Source organism: Protopterus annectens, chromosome 12.part0, assembly GCF_019279795.1.
Source record: "Protopterus annectens isolate FY-2018-M chromosome 12.part0, PAN1.0, whole genome shotgun sequence".
Classification (NCBI taxonomy): domain Eukaryota; kingdom Metazoa; phylum Chordata; order Ceratodontiformes; family Protopteridae; genus Protopterus; species Protopterus annectens.
In genome coordinates, this window is record NC_056746.1 from 321,239,970 (window position 1) to 321,257,946 (window position 17,977).

Consider the following 17,977-nt stretch of genomic DNA (forward strand, 5'->3'; position numbering starts at 1 on the left):
TGGACTATTCTAGTTCAGAAAAGCGGGAAAACAAGGATATTTTTTTGTTTTGTGTGAATAAACATCTTCAAAATTGGTTAAAAACATCCTACATTATTGTCTGAAGTTGGGTGAAAGAGCTGTCACAATTAGAGTAAAAAAAAAAAATCAAAAGCACAGTGTACCTCATTAGTATTACCAAGCAAAATGCATCTGGTCAAGGAGACCATCAAAATATCACCAATAGAAAAATAATACAAGGGAGAGCTTTAACAGCAAATAAGACCACCACAGACTGGAGAAGACACTCCCTGCTCTGCAGAAATCTGGGTGTGTTTGCAAAGATTACTAACAATACTTGTAACAAACCAAAATGCTAGTAGTCTGTCTCAGGAGACCTGTTTAGCAAGGAAGCCTGTTCAGAGAGTCCATGTAAAGGAATTCTCAATGACCAACCTTAAAATATTACAAATATCTATGATTAATCATCCTATCATTAGAAACAAATCTTGTAATGAAGGACAGAGCTATAACATATTAATAGAAATAACCAACAAAAACACAGAAGACCATGATAAAGAAAGAATGCTCAGATAGTAATAAATGCAATGTGAACTATGTTTTAGAGACTTGACAGTTGTCTAAACTGTTTGTAAAAGTACTTGGGGTAAAAACATAACTATTTCAATTATTTTTCCAGAAACATGAAGTACTCACAGTCTGCATGTGAATAGTGGAACAAGCAAAAAACAAAAATCTGAAGGTTACAACTGCAGATTACACTACTAAGTAAAATGGGATTACCAAATCTTTTCTACAGTACAGTCACAAACCTTGATACTTCCACATATATAAAGCAGAGGGAAAAAATGAGACTCCAAAATAGCAAATTCCATTAGTCAAAATTTTTTTTTAAAGGAAATTAAAAAGTACAAACACCAGAGAGAATGTTGCCTTGAAAAATAGGCTGTTACACTAATCTAAAACAGTAGACACTGTAGTTATCAAACTGGTTCAAGTTAGATTTCTGTAAAACCTAGGCACACTTCTGTAATTTCCCCACAAACTCTTTTACTGCATTGTGCCAAATGTACAAAATCATTGATGCAAAACGCAGCTCCATATTTGCCACTGGCAGCTGACTGCTAGTTGTCCACTGGGCCTGGTCCCTTCCTCTGACAGCCTCAACATTACAAAGTATTGTTTAAGCAGGAGTCCGCTCAAATGAAAGGAGGATTTATGCTGCAAGTTGTTTTACAGATTAGTTTTAGAATAAAGTATTAGACTTGAAATTCCTGAAACCCCACAAATTCCACCTGCTGCACTGCCACTAATTAGCATGAACCTTTTTTTTTGATGCAGTAAGATGAAGTCAAGAAAAAAGTACAGTTTTGTACCTACCATAAATGTAGATGTTCGAAGATCCACATTGCTGCAGTCCTTACACTTGGGTGTAGTCCGCTGTCCTCGATCGGCCCGAATATCAAAGTATAAGGCTGACGTCGGTCAAGGCGCATTAGACTGACATCAGGACGTCAGGGTACAAATGCGCATGACCGACGTCATATCCTCAGTCTTTTCTTGCCCCAGATGTGAGAAGACCCTAACAAGAAAGGCCAAAACACAAAGACAACAAAACAACCAACCAACCACCCTAGCACTAATAATATGAACAATATATACAATATACACAATATTTACAATCCAACCCACACAACCGCCTCTAACTACAGAGGGGAAGGAGGGAGGGTAAATTGGACTGCAGCAATGTGGATCTTCGAACATCTACATTTATGGTAGGTACAAAACTGTACTATGTTCTTCATCTCACATTGCTGCAGTCCTTACACTTGGGTAGAATCCCAAAGCAGAGGTAAGGGAGGATGGCACAACTATAAAGAAGCAGGAGCTGCCAAAATGCCCTGTAAAATAGCAGTGGCAAAACCAGCCCTAGATTTAGAGTAAAGTGGAAGGTGATAATGCTTAGAGAAAGTATGCACTGAACTCCAAGTAGCTGCCTCCAAGATATCTTTAGTTGCCACCCCCCTTAAAAGGCTGTTGAAGTGGCAGTAGCCCTAGTGGAATGAGGCCTAATCCCAGCTGGAACCTCCTTGCCATGATGGGAATAACAGAAAGCAATGCACAACCCAATCCACTTAGAAATAGTTTGTTTTGACACAGGCTTGCCCTGAGAACTCAAAGCAAAAGAAACAAATAACTGCTGAGACTGCCTGAACCCTTTAGTTCTGCTCAAATAATATCGTAACTGCCTGTGTATATCCAAAGTGTGCAAAATCTTTTCCCCTTTATTTTGGGGTTTGCATAAAAAGTAGGCAAATGAATAGTTTGGTTTAAAGCCACACTAGAAACCACTTTAGGCATAAAGGAAGGATTAGTGCAAAGATACCCTATCCTTATGGAAAATTAAGAAAGGCTCAACTGCCATAAGGGCCTGTAATTCAGAAACCCTTCTTGCAGAGGTAATGGCCAACAAAAAAGCAGTCTTCCATGATAAATATTTCAACTCAGCAGTAGCTGCAGGCTCAAAAGGTTGTAGAGTGAGTTTCTCCAACACAAAATTGAGATCCCAAGCAGGAGTAGGAGCTCTCCGTGGGGGTCTTATATTCTTTGCCCCTCTAAGGAATTGCTTAAACAAAGGATGAGAAAACAATGGTGGGTCACAATCATAGTGAGCAGAAATTGCGGCAGCATGAATCTTAATAGAAGAGAAGGACAAACCTTTGTCCAGTAACTCAGTAAGATATTGAAGAGCCACACTTAAATTAGGCTTAGAAACATCAACTGCTTTTGCTGCACTCCAAAACAAAAATCTCTTCCATTTATCTGCGTACACTTTCCTTGTACTAGGCCTTCTGGCCTCCAAAATAACATTCAAGACTTGCTGTGGAAGCTGAAACCCTCCAGGGTTTAAAACAGAATATGCCAGGCTGTCAGGTGAAGAGAGTGAAGTTTGACATTGAGTAAATGACTGTTCTCCTGAGACAGCAGGTGCGGAATCGAAGGTAAAGGCCATGGAGGCTCCCGTACCAGACTTCTCAGTAGTGGGTACCAATGCTGTCGAGGCCAATCTGGAGCTATTAAAATCATCTTTGGCTTGTCCTGTCTGACCTTCAGAAGTACCTTTGGGAGGAGAGGCAGAGGTGGAAACGCATACACATGAAGATTGCTCCAATTGAAGGAAAGAGCATCCACTTTCCAAGCTGTGGGATGAAAACTCTTTGTGCAAAACTTTGGCAGCTGGTAGTTTAGTGGAGAAGCGAACAGATCTATGTCTGGAGTTCCCCATGACACTGTCAATTTCTGAAATACATGAGGATCCAATTTCCACTCGTGGGGATCCATAATTTGTCTGCTCAACACATCTGCTAAGGAGTTCTGTGCTCCCGGCAGAAACCTTGCCTGTAGATTCAACTTTAAACTGAGAGCAGTCTCCCACAAAATCATTGCTTGTCTGCACAGAGGATAAGAATGAGTTCCCCCTTGCTTGTTGATGTACCACATGACAGTTGTGTTGTCTGTTAGAATCAACACCTGCCCTGGAAGAAGTAAATCCTTGAAAGCTATTAATGCAAACTGGACTGCCAACATCTCCTTCAGGTTGATATGTAGATGCAGAAGTCTGGCAGGCCACATGTCTTGTATCCACTTTCCATTTAGATGAGCTCCCCAAGCTTTGTCTGAGGCATCTGTCGTTAGAATCTGACTCGCCTCTGGCCGGGTCACAGAGAGTCCCTTGTTTAGGTGACATTCCTGAGCCCACCACAAAAATTCCTTTTGAATGCAAGGTATTATCTGAATGACAGTGTCCATATCTTGGCAGTGCTGTGTCCATACATTTTTGAGATACCACTGTAGCTTCCTCATATGCAGTTTGGCATTGGGAAGCACCAGAATACAAGATGCCATGAACCCCAAGGCTTGAAGGACTGTCCCTGCAGTCAGCCTGGACTGATGAGACAATTGATGGAAGTAAAGAGAAAGAGTCTTTTGTTTGTCCGGGGTCAAAAAGGCCATCTGGGATGCTGTATTCAGTCTCACACCCAGAAAGCACATGTCCTGAGAGGGTACTAGACTGGACTTTATTTCGTTCACAGAATACCCCAGGCATCTTAGCACTGCTATCACATAGTGAAGATGATGAAGAAGTTCGTCCTTTTCTTGAGCCAGAATCAGGCAATCGTCCAAATAAGGATAGATCTGTATTCCTCTTAGCCTGAAGAAAGCTATCACTGGAGCCAGAACCTTCGTGAACACTCTGGGCGCAGTAGATAAGCCAAAGGGCAATGCAGAGAACTGATAATGAGAAGTCCCAGCCCGAAAACGTAGATACTTCCTGCAACTTAGCCTGATAGGAACATGAAGGTAAGCCTCCTTGAGATCCAGAGTCACCATCCAGTGATCTTTGCCCAGCAGAGGTAAAAGCTGTTGTAACGTCAACATTTTGAACTTGGGAATGTCCAGATAAGTGTTGAGGATAGATAAATCCAAAATTGGTCTCCACGTGTTCCCCTTCTTTGGTACTAGGAACAGGCGAGAATAAAATCCTAGGCCCACTTCTGACAGAGGGACCGGTTGTATGGCTCCTATTTGGAGCAGCAGAGAAATTTGTTTGTGAGCCTCTATTCTTTGCTGAGGAGGAACGTCTGGCATGCCTTTGAAAGGAGGCAAGGTATGGAAATAAAACCTGTAACCTTGGTGTATGATATCCAATACCCATCTGTCTTGGGTAATTAAACTCCAATTTTCCTTGAAAAGTGCCAACCTTCCTCCCAAAGGTGCTGCCAGACGAGAAGGCTCTGGCAGCTGAAAAGGTAGGTCATTGAGTCTGTTTACGAAAGGACTGACCCCTGCCCTCACCCAAAGACTGTGCAGGTGAACTCCCTGTTCTAGGCCTGAAAGAGCCCTGAGCTCTGCCCCTACCACGTCTAGACCTACCCCTAGACTGGGAATCATAAGAAGGATACGTCCACCCTTTGGTAGGCCAATTTCTGCTAAACTTCGGAGGCTGAACCTGCAAAAAATCTTTAACAGTCTGCATAGACTTAGCCTTGTCTTCCATTTTCTTTAAGACTGCCTCAACAGGTGAACCAAACAACACATCAGATTGCAAAGGAGCATCTAAAATCCTTGTCTTAACATGGTCAGATAAATTCTGATCCCTCAGCCAGGCGTGCCTGCGAAGAACTGACCCAGTGGCAGCCACCCTAGACGAGGCCTGTACAGCATCAAAACCACATTGCAAAGAATGCTTACCCACTTGTTCAGAGACATGTACCAAATCTTGTAACTCTTTACAGTCAATACCTTCCGCCAGAGCATCTACCTTAGACTTCAATTGAGACAGTAGATAGTTTTGGTATTTCAACATGTGAAACTGGCAATTCAGAGCCCTCATAGCCAGGGTGGAAGAAGTATAGACTTTCTTTCCCCATCTATCCAAAGCCCTGGCCTCTTTATCTGGAGGAACCGGATTTTTAACAACAGAAGCCTTAACACCCTTAGGCCCCTGACTAACAGTTTCTGGGTCCGCCCTAGGACTCTTAAAAAGAAACTTATGAGCTTCAGGCACCCTATAATACCTATCCGGCTTAACAGGAGCAGGAGGCAAAGAATCAGGATTAAGAGAGGCCTCTGCAAACACATCCTTCACAACATCCAAAACAGGAGGTATAGCCAAATGCCTATGCTGGGGTAAAAACAAAAATTCCCTAAGCCTTTTCCTGGAATCAGAGAAGTCCTGACCTTCCCACTTAAAATGCTCCCTCATGGAATGAAGAGTCTCTGAAAAAGAAAAATCCTCAGGAGGAGAAGCAGAAGGAGTAGAATCATCCACATCAGAATCAGAATAAGGAGAGTACTCCTGCAAGTCTTCAGCCGAAGACTCTGAAACATCTGAAGCCTGCTCCAAACTCCCCAACTCAGGTTCCACCCTAGGCCTCTTATCAGGAGGGGGCAAAGAACCCCTAATCAAGGTAATCAAATCTTCTGCCATTTTAAGCATATGCTTCTTGGGCACAGATCCTGAAGAACTAGGAGTGACACCAACTGAAGCTAAACCTGGCCTGCCTCTGGGAGAAGCCTTGGAAACAGAAGGAGAAGGCCTAACCACCCTGGGAAGGGAGGGGAGTACAGTAACCTGAGAAGCCCCTTCAGCCTGACCTGCCTCCTGAGAGGCCACATCTTGCAATAACAAGGTCTCCCCCTGGGACTCCAGAGAAACCTCCGGTGGAACCACCGGCTCCACCGACACCTCTAAAGAACCGGCGTCCGGTACGGATGACTCATCTAACCTGGGCTTAGCTGCCTTATCCTTGCGCTTCTTCGAAGCGGACGCCGGAGCATCCGACGGCATATTATAATTGCACCGCTTCCCGAAGACTAACCTGGCACAATCTAACCTTCTCTTAATAGTGCGCTTATTGACTCTAGCACAAAAGCGACACCCAACAACGTCGTGCTCAGGCCCTAAACAAGGAATACACAAAGTATGATAATCTCTATGCGGTATCTGTTTCCCACAAGAAATACAGTTATTCACTTTTTCTGACATCCGTAAACCACTGAGGCAAGAAAAACTTAAATATTCCCCAACGGGGTACTTAGCCAACTTTGACTCGGTCTGAAACTCCGAATTCGAAAAATTTCAGAACGCCGAACGGCACTTGCAACGCTGCTTCTGCATCGGACCATGCGGCAAAAAAGACTGAGGATATGACGTCGGTCATGCGCATTTGTACCCTGACGTCCTGATGTCAGTCTAATGCACCTTGACCGACGTCAGCCTTATACTTTGATATTCGGGCCGATCGAGGACAGCGGACTACCCCCAAGTGTAAGGACTGCAGCAATGTGAGATGAAGAACATCTAAGACATACTGTAGTTTACAATTTACCAGACAGATACTGTCAGCTCTGAGGACAGACAAATCACTGGTATACCCACATCAGCTGTGCACCTCTATAGTACTCTACTGTGTAACTCATAAAACAATTAAAAGAAGTGGTCTAGGCATGGAACACTAAGAGCACAGTTACTGCCACAGTAAAAGAGACTACATTATCTCATATGACAGACTCTTGGACCCAACTTCCACATAACCAGTGAACCACCTACGGGCACTTAAACACCTACAGGAGGCAAATTTCAAAATGTGATTGTCGGGAGTGTATACGACTTGTGCCGTGGATGGGTGAAGAAATAGTGAACCAACACTGGCAAGAGTAAAAAGTAACAAATTCAAGACTACCAAACTGTACAGTGTCTATTTCATTCCCTTGTCTAAAGTCATACTAAGAACTGGAGATTAGACTTGCAAGTTAGATGGTGGACAAATTGGGCATGCACCAATTTTTCCAATACTATGTAGAGTGGGGAAAGAAGCACAGTAGGTCATTTAGCCATTTAAGACTTCAGAAACCCACCCTTTATGTAATTCAGTGAGAGCTTTCTACCAATTTGCTAGACTCTTATCTCCCTTAAATTAAATGATCAATAAGAAATGAGACTAGATAAGCTATTGGCCTGGCTGAGATTTAGAAATTCTGGAAGCAATGGGTCTAATGAGAGTAGGTCAGGCTTCAATTTCCCCATAGTGGAGATGGACAGTTCATAAAGCTAGGGAATGACATGTTTAACTGCTGACATTTGACTAAGGCAACCTGCTGTTAAGAATCCTGAAAGCGTAATTCAAATCCACTATGGCAAAGTTGGGGATAGGGGAAATCTACTTGCTTGGCCAAAACAGATGCACAATTCCAGAACACTTCTGGACTGGTGACATACTGCTTTTGAAGATAATTTTTTTTAATGGAGACTTGCATACTATACATGGTTTTCAGCTTCACATAATACACAAGGTCTGATGCTGATATGGAATGAAGACAGAAAAATGACCAAAGTTAGTTTATTTAATCTGAACAATCTAGGGAAATCACTACTCTTACCTGTGACTTGCATGAGAGAGACATCTTATTTAAAATACTGACAGCCAAGTATGGCATCCTAACCAGAACAAACTGTGGAACTGTGAAATTGTACATCAACAGCAGCAGACCACAACTCCAAATCAGGTGCAACGTTTTATTGGTTTAGCGCTTTCTGGAAGTCTCTATCACGAGAAGAAAGCGCTAAACCAATAAAACTTTGCACCTGATTTGGAGTTGTGGTCTGCTGCTGTTGGTGTACAAGTATGGCATCCTGCCATTTAAAAATGTAAAAATGGCATTCCCACCAGCAGTTAACAGCATCACACAGTCAAAAAAAATGTAGGGTGAAGAAAGCAATTTAAGGGATGGGGTCAACTAGAGAATTAAAGCCATACTCATTGCTGTGTGTACACTAGAGAATGTCAGGCAACAAATCAGTTACTCTGCATTTTTACATTATAAAGGGCCTCACAACTTACAAGTTTTTTTTTCATTACAGCCTCCTACCAGCAAACTGCTTCCATGGTGTAAGTCTGGATGTTTCAATACAAAACAAGTTCTTTTCACTCCGCTTATAACTATGCGTTGCTAGACTAGCAAGGTAACACTTTTTAAAACAATCTTAAGCTTAATTATTGCAAATACTTACATTCATCACAGTAACTATTGCCACAACAAGGGATAACAACTGCATCAGTCATTATATCCTTACAGATAAGGCAAAGCAGCTCATCAGGAATGGGGTCTTCTTCTTCTGAAGATGATGATGGCACTTCTGGCAAAAATGGTGGCTTTTCCTTCTTTCCTATGGCATAAGCTTCCCTGAAATAAAACAAAGTATGTTACATTTGCCTTGAAATATATTTACATTCTTAGCAGACTGTTCACAGCACAAAAAGCCTATGACTAAAAGGTAACACATTAAGAAATATATCCAGTAGGAGCCTTCTCTTACCTAGTTGAAACCGCTGTTGCTGCAGATTCCACCCTAGCTATCCTAGGGTGCTACGCAGATTTCAAAGCCTTGACATTTTCTGCTTCTGCCACCCAGTCCAGTAAACTGCTCCAACTGCCAAACTTTCTATCTAAGCTACTACTATAACCTTGCTTTTACATCATGCTCCCTTTCCTTCCTATTCTAGCATGCCTTTGTTATGCAATCCTATGACATTCCCCCCTTATAGCAATGTTAAACTCCCCTCCCTTCTTTACTCCTTTCAGATGAAGACTGAACCCCCACCAATATGCTGCTGCATAAGCATACATTTGCAGTTGCTCACCACTGTAGTAACCTGTCTATACCCTCTCTAGCCTCATGGATCTTTTTTTTCCCTCTAAGCCATCTACAACAGCATAAAGTACTCCTAATGTGGTACTACAGATCTGGCCTTATCACTGCTGCCAAAGGGCAATACTACATTGCCATTCCACTCCCTTATGGTTCATAGAAGCTTACTAGGCTAACAGCCCTTACAAGCCTACCCATATTAATCCAGAGTTGCCCCAACTGTCAATGGTTAGGTAATTGAAGCTCACAGAGGAAAGTCTGTGGTAATTAATACTGGCTGCCTCTGCTCATGAGGGACATGGGAGCCACCCCGGGAGTGAATCTGCAGTCACACATCTGTTGATCTAGGTTGCATTTGAATAGGGTCAGAGGAAGGGCTCTGTTTCACGTGAATTAGAGGCCTGTTCCATAGAAGTGGCAGTCTGAGAGATGCATCCCTCACTCCAGCATGATTTGTTCATGTCAGAGGCTAGGTTAAGATCCCTGAAGCAACTGACCCTTGTGCAGTTTGATTTATAAATGTGTAGCATTTCCATCAGGGCCATGTCAGAAATTGACCTGGTGTAAGCCAGGCACAGGTCACCCCTTAGCAGCCTGTGAGAGAGACAATACAGTGACAGAGCTTTCAGTATTTCTGCATAGGACTTTTGTGTACCCTGGTATTTTCTTAGTGAGAAACGTCTGCATTTTCTCCAGCTGTTGCAGGTATCTACAGAGGTACACGCAAAAGGGAGCAGCACTGTACTCAAATACTGGTCTGATGAGGACCAAGTATAATGGAATTATAACATCCTTAGATCCAGATGTGATGTCTTTACCTATGAGATGTGCCGTATAGGATTTCCTTACTATTGTGGATATGCAGTGGTTGAAGTTCAGATTACTTTGTATAAAAACTGACATTTTTTATATAGGAAAAACTCAACGCATATTTAGAGGTAGGATACATGAACACACTTTAGATAGAAGGAACAAATACATTTCCAATTCCTTATATAAACATGGGGAGAAGTTACCTGGGCATACATTTTTATTTTTTGGTATTGACACTGTTCCCAAAAGTTTAGTTGGGGGTCCATGGACTGCTTTAACAGAGTGGAAGGAGACCTTGTGGCAACTGAGACTGAATGCCTCTGCTTCACCTGGATTAAATGAGCAGATATCTATAGCAAACATTCTTAGACTTAATTCCTACAAAGTGTAATTAAATGCCTTTACTGTTTGGTTATGTATGAAGCCCACATTTTTACTCTTCATTTATGTTTTGTATCAATATTTATATAATTTTTTTGTATGATTTTTGATGGTTGTAGGTTCTTGTTTTGTGACTTCTGTTTGCTCATTTGATCATGAGGGATGTTTAAATAGTGTTTTTAACACATTTAAAGTTGGTTCTGATGAAGTCATTGAATTTGCCTGACAAAAGCACTTAAACCATTTTATTAAAAGTTTTTTCTTGGAGTGGCTGTGCTTCTTTCGAGATTTTTTTCAGCTAAACTGAGTTTTTCTTGGTTATTAGTTTGTTTCAGATTACTATCGACCAGAGAACCCAGATTATGAACCACTGGGTCTACACTTAGGGGGGTGCCATCTATAATGTAATTAGCAGGGATGTGAGCTTTCCCAACGGGAATAATGCTTTTTTTATTTGCATTTAGCTTTAATCCATGGTCTGGGCACCTATTATTTATCTGCTTTAACTCTTTCTGCAATATATCACTGGGGGACTTAACTACTTCTCCCAATTTGCAATTGTCAGCAACCTTGGTCAACCGCAGGCTGTCCACTTGCCTGGACTTCTGAGAAACAAATTCCAACAATAAAAGGCCTAGCACAGAGCCCTGTGGTATACCACTGGTTCCTGGTCTTTTGCTAGAGGTGAAGTCACCCACTTCAACAGTGTGTCCAGTCAGTGGGCAAAATGGCTACCCATATGGTGACGTACGGGTCAATTCCCAATTAGAAGAGTTTCTCTATAATACCCAAGTGGGGGATTGTGTCAAATGCCTTGGCTAAGTCAAAGTAGGTGGCATGCACTCTCCTTACCTTGTCCAGGGCCTCGGTGACTTTCATGAAGTCAACCAGGTTTAACAGGCATGATCTACCCTTAAAGAATCCAAACTTGTCTGGTTCAAGAGTGTGGAGATTACACACGTCCTTGCTTATAAGGTTCATAATGAGACTTTCCATGCCTTGCAGATGATGCTAGTAGGGTCTGGACCCCATGGCTCTGACAGAGGTATACAGTAATGCCCAAACTAACATACCCTCCCATAACATCTAGAAACTTCCTAACATTCCTCCTCCTAATAAATGCCCATAATACATAGGGACACAATTGGGATGGATTGTACAGCTAGGCTTATAAAGGCCCTGGTGGTCACTTGCCTAGTATATAACTATGAACCTATGAAGTGAAAGCAGACAAACTGTTTTCCATATCTAGGACGGAAAGAGATAAGAGATAGCAATCTGTGCAAGTAAGAACACAGGCTCTAACATACTCATGAGCATGATTAAGTACCTAAATTATGTAACTTAGAATGTGTTATACCTGTGAGTGCAGGCATCACTTTGTGGCAATTTCTCCTATTTGGAGAGCTACACTTGCTCTTTGGAAGCATTTTCTGTGTTTTTGAGTGTTTTTACCAAAGCAAAAGGCATGGGAAAATGTGATATAATTCAGAGGTAACTACATACAAGATCACCCACCAATCATTAGTATACACATGTAAACTGCAAGACGGAAACATTCAAAAGAACTGTCAAGTATACAATGGGAGTGACAAGTGTTTATCAGAATGGCTACTTTCTCAATTTTAACAGAATGTAAATGGCCTTATGGGTAAAAACAAAAAGCAAAGAATGCTGAATTATATGAAGTGGTAGAGGGTGCAAATAGCAAGGTCAGAAGACACATCTGGATAGAAACAAGCATGTGGATTGGACAAAGTAACTCAAGATGCAAACACAGCAGATTTAAGGGCAAAATAAAAGGGGAGTAATACTGATTGCTCGAGGTCACTCAGAGGAAAGGACAATGGTAAATTTGTGTTATTAAAGGGCATGTGAAAAGCGGGAACCTCCAGTAACGTATTTAGATGGGATAAGTCTAAGATGGGCCTTCATGGACCATCCTTCATGGTGACGATGAACATCCTGGAGTAGAAACCTCTTCCTGCTTTGGAGGGTGGCACTTCCCGAATGGTGCCCTAAGAGAGAAGTCTGGAAATGACCTGGGGAAAGAGCTCCAGCTGTTCCCTTGGAGGTTGTGTTTCCACACCATAAAGTATCCTTGAAGGATAATGAAGCGAACCCAAGAGTCTTGGGTGATCTGTTTCCAAGCAGAAAGAGGAAGGGAAAAGAGGAGTTAGGCTGCAAGGGGGCAGGTAGTCACTGACTACCTGGCTTCGCCTGAAAGGGCTGCTTCTGAGCAGCAGGAGTTGATGTGGAAGATTTTGAGGAAAACTGCTTACTAACATCTCTCTTACTCTTTGAAGACCTTCCTTACAAATGGGTACTTAAGGAGGTTAGTTCCACTGAAATCTTAGGACAGGGGACACAAAAATGTGTTTAAGGTCTTGCAGCTCTTTGCCCTTTTTCTGTAATGACTTGAGAGTTCTGCAGCAGAGGTACCGAATAATGCCTTGTTGTCCAGGGTGGCATCCATGATTTTTGCCTTAATGTCACATCAGGTAAAGGTTGGCCTGCGCCAGGAGTATCTCCTGAGAACTGACCCAGATGCAGCCGCTCTGGGTGATGCCTATACAGCATCATAGCTACACTTTATAGAATGACGTGCAACTTGAGCAGAGGAGCTAAGAATGGAGGGTAACTTAGCCTTAGTAGGAGTCAGGGAGCTCTGAAAGTAGCTTCCCAGCATCTGAGAGAAGGGCCAGAGAGTATTTAGCCATATGGGTCTGGTAATTTATGGCCTTGAGTGCCAGAGTTGCTAATAAATAAACTTGCTTCCCCACTCTCTCCATAACTTTACTCTCCAGATCTGTAGGGAGCAGGGAAGTGAAGGGCAGCATCTTGGAGGCCTTATCAGCAGACACTGAAATTGTTGCTGGGTCTGCAGAGGAACATTTAAAAACAGAAATAGGGAATACTCTGGCACCTTACAGTAACTGCCTTTTAGGGGCAGGAGGTTGAGAGTCAGAGCACTCAGAAGCTGCATAGAATGCATCCAGGAAGGCTGGCAGAACAGGGGGTATTGGCAAACGGGGAAGGGGAGTTTATCTGCAGGTGGTCATACCTTTTCTGGATACCTGAGAACAATCCCATTTGAAGAACTCCCTCATTTTAACAATGGTTTCTCCAAAAGAAATATCCTCTCCAGGGGAATCTGTCCAATTTTATTCTTCTTCTGGGGAAGCATATCCCAAGGAGAAGAAATATGGGCAGAATAAGCAAGAGAGTCATCCCCAGAAGAATCCTTTTTATCTGATGAAAGCTCCTAAGACATCCTCTTTCATGGAGTAGAGGGAGGAATGGAAGGAGAAAGGAGGGAAGAGGTATGATGATTATCTCAGGGACATAAATGCTTTGAACAGGCCTTGGGAAAAAGCTTGCCAATCCGTCGGCTGTTCTTGGGGGGGGGGGGGGGCATGCATAGTGTCCAGATTTTTCATTTGATGGACATCCATGCAGTGGAAGAACGATGGGCCCGACATTGGCGTGCACTCAGTGTTAGAAGGAACATCTTCTTGGACAATGCTTTGTGGAATGCCACACGGGCCTTCAGTTACAATGAACCGAGGTCCGTTCCCCCCCCCCCCCACACACACACACACCAGGAATGGACGCCTGTATATCCTGAGGATGCTGGCAGGATCATTCACGGCCTTCACACAGGTACTCGTAGAAGGAGCGCCTACTGACTGAGAAATGGTCTCCGGGCCAACATCGGCTTTGTGAGATACGTATGGAATTGGAGGAGCAGTGGGTAATTCAGGTCTAGATTTCTTTGTTTTCTTAGCTAGTGGCTCACCTGAAGGGCTTGATGTACCTTCCACATTGCTTGCGAGACTTTTATGGCACTGGTTTCCTAGGTACAAATTAAGAGAAGCTAACCAGCTACGCAGGGTTCTTGGAGACAAAGACCTGGCAAATAGAGCAAGAAGTATGGTCATGGTCAGGGCCTAGGCTAGAGACAAAGGTCGTAAGAGTCCTTACGTGGAATTTGCCTTCCATACTGACAACTGCCCTTCCTGGCTGACATGCAACCTCAAAAAACACAGTAACAAGAAAAGCAATAAGAAAAAACTCCAACGGGGAACTTATCTGATCGGGTTCTGCAACTTCTCTGACAAGCATCTAATGGAAAAGACGATCTGACTGGTGGAAGAAAAGTTTTGGGGACTGGTATGTGCTGATGTCTCCTTTTCCCCAGACTTCATTTTATGACTGATGAAGGACCAGTTGTGTGTGTGACGTCACACATACCCTACAGTAGGTGTTACACTTCTGTACACTGGCCGGACGCATGAGTCAGGAGCGGCAGACTCCCTCATATTATGAATACTGCAACATATGTATAGGAGGACATCAGCAGATATCCTACTGATCACTGTTGTAGTACTCCTTACAACAGGTATAGCCTACCAAGGGTAGCTTTATGCTCAGCCAGCATACCAAAGCCTGTACACTTCCATGCATCATATGTATGATCCAAGCCTGAAGACTGAAGTACACAAGGGACAAAAGTACACAAACCTCAAAACTTGCCCAAGGAGAACAAAAGCAGAATTAACTATATACAAAGAAAAGATACCCCTCAGATAGACAAAAAAAAGTGAAGGAGGGAGACAGTGATGGAATTCTGCAAGAGATCAGTAGAAAATCTATTAGTTAACTTCTTATACAAGTATACTATGTCCCTCCAAGATCACTGTTGCAATACTAAAGCTAATGAAGAGAAAGGACAGAGAAGAAGTAACTGATGAACAGTCTAAAATGCCTTGGTGTACGGACCTGGCAAAACCTGCTCTAGTCCTAAAAAACATGGCCAACTTACAATGTTTCTAGAATGTACGCGGTATCTAAGCCCTTGAAAAAAGTCCCAGAGGAGGCTACTGCGCAAGTTAAATTGGATCTAATAGATGAAGTAAACCATTTCCCATGATAAAAAGTAATGAACAAATGGCCTTGGACATCCAAGGAAAAATAGTTTGAATAGAGACTGGCAAATCAAGCTTCTAATCATGAAAACAAAGTTGCTTATTTTTTTCTAATGTCTTTAGTCTTGTCAAGGTAAAAATGAGCTGCCTATGTAAATCCAAAGAATGAATAATACCCTCAACCCTATTTTGAGGCAAGAGAAAAAGGGAAGGAAGACTGGCAGACTGGTGTGGAGATACGTCAGCAAAGTACAGTTGTGTACACCTACCATAAATGTAGATGTTCGAGTGTCTTCACTGTTGCAGTCATGACTGTAGGGTTCTCCCCTGCCAGCAGGCAGCCCCAGGTCGGCCAGAATCCCAAAGTCTAGTTCTGGCGTCGGCTGTTCAACCATGCTCCCTGACGTCAGAGTGCCAGGAGTACAAAGCTGACAGCCGACGCCATCTTCTCCAGTTTTTCTTGCCCCAGATGTCAGGAGTCCCAAAATGAAAAAGGTCCCATAACCTTTGCAAATACACCTCAGAAGAATGATGAAAAAAGGAAATACACAAAAGTAAAAATAAGAGGGCACAGGAGAGAGGGAGGGAAACCCAGACTGCAACAGTGAAGACACTCGAACATTTACATTTATGGTAGGTGTACACAACTGTACTATGTTCATCGTGTTTCACTGTTGCAGTCATGACTGTAGGGTAGAATCCCAAAGCTGAAAGAAAGGGAGGTGGTCATAAAGAGGAAAGGGCGACTAAAAGGCCCTGCAAGACTGCAGAGGCAAAGCCTGCCCTAGACTTAGAGTAGAGAGGTAGATTGTAGTGCTTAGAAAATGTATGCACTGAACTCCAAGTTGCAGCTTCCAAAATATCCTTGGTAGGAACTCCCCTGAGGAAGGCTGCAGAAGTGGCAGCAGCTCTTGTGGAATGAGTCCATATACTCCCTGGGATTTGCTTTCCATGGTGAGAATAACAAAATCTGATTCCATGAGCAATCCATTTAGAAAAGGTCTGTTTTGAAATGGCTTTACCTTGGGAACTGGAAGCATAAGAAACAAACAATTGTTCTGATTTTCTGATGTCCTTAGTTCTGTTCAGGTAAAAACATAGCTGTCTGTGTACATCCAAGGAATGTAAGATCCTTTCCCCTTTATTTTGAGGAGTAGGGAAAAAGGTTGGCAAGTGAATAGTTTGATTTAAAGCCACTTTGGAAACCACCTTAGGCATGAAGGTAGGATTAGTTCTCAAAGATACTCTGTCTTGATGAAAAATAATATAAGGTTCCACAACCATTAAAGCTTGTAACTCCGAAACCCTCCTGGCAGAGGTTAGGGCTAACAGGATGGCTGTCTTCCAAGATAAAAACTTGATGTCAGAAGAAGCAGCAGGCTCAAAAGGAGGCAAGGTTAGTTTTTCCAAAACATAGTTGAGATCCCAAGCAGGAATAGGAGGAGATCTAGGCGGTCTTAAGTTCTTAGCTCCTCTGAGAAACTGTCGCATGAGCTGGTGGGAAAAGATGGGAGGGTCTGTATTATAATGAGCAGAAATAGCAGAGGCATGTATTTTAATGGAAGAGAAAGAGAGACCCTTATGTAAGAGATCTGTCAAGTAAAGTAAAATTAAAGTAATGTTGGGAAGAAGAGGATCAGAATCCTGAGCCTGCATCCAGGAACAAAATCTTTTCCATTTTCCTGCATAAGATTTTCTAGTGCTAGGACGTCGGGCTTCTAAAATGACATCCATAACCTGCTTGGGCAGTAAAGAAGAAATCAAAGGCCCTGGATTAACCAGGCCTCCAGGCTGAGAGTTCTGACATGAGAGTGTAGAACCTGACCCTGATGTTGAGACAGAAGGTTCGGAGACTGAGGTAAAATCCAAGGGGGCTCCAGGCATAGGTTTTTTAGCGTTGGATACCAAAACTGCAGAGGTCAATTGCTGTTATCATCTTGAATATTTTGGTGTCCAGCATCCACTCGTGTGGATCCGAAAGATGTCTGCTCAGACTGTCTGCCAGGAAGTTTTGTTTCCCTGGTAGAAACTGAGCCTGAAGATCCAGATTGCAAGATAGAGCTGTGTCCCATAGATCCATGGCTAGTCTGCAAAGGGGGTAGGAATGAGATCCCCCTTGCTTGTTTATGTACCACATAACTGTGGTGTTGTCTGTCCGTATTAACAGTTGTCCTGGTTGTAAAAGATTCCTGAAGGCCAATAGAGCTTTCTGAACGGCTAACATTTCCTTTAAATTGATATGCAGGTGCTTCTGATCCTTTGTCCAAAGGCCCTGCAAACAATTGCCCTGAAAATGGGCTCCCCAAGCATAATCCGAGGCGTCCGTGGTTAGAATCCGAGAGGCAGGAGGCAGACGGAAGGGCTTCCCTTTGTTTAGAGCACATGCCCTGGACCACCAAAGAAATTCCTTTTGAAGGCAAGGAAGACCGGAGATCAGTAACTGTGGCAATGCTGAGACCATACACTTTTTAGGTACCACTGCATTTTCCTCATGTGCAGTCTTGCATATGGTACGAGAAGGATGCAGGAGGCCATGTAACCCAAAGCCTGCAGGAATTTCCTTGCAGATAGATGAGTTAAAGTTGCCAAAGTTCTGAAAGTTGAAGCCAGCTGTAACTGTTTTTCGGATGTCAGAAACGCC

The 17,977-nt window shown here is 42.9% G+C and overlaps 1 protein-coding gene across 1 annotated transcript in view; it reads right to left on the reverse strand.

Annotated features, from left to right (window-relative positions):
* The window catches only part of RBBP6 (RB binding protein 6, ubiquitin ligase), a 2,624,906-nt gene that overhangs the window by 1,493,708 nt on the left and 1,113,221 nt on the right, over nucleotides 1–17,977 (reverse strand). The window contains exon 9 of the mRNA XM_044089398.1: nucleotides 8,576–8,748. Within this exon, the coding sequence (XP_043945333.1) occupies nucleotides 8,576–8,748 (173 nt within the window). The remainder of the gene's footprint in view (nucleotides 1–8,575; nucleotides 8,749–17,977) is intronic.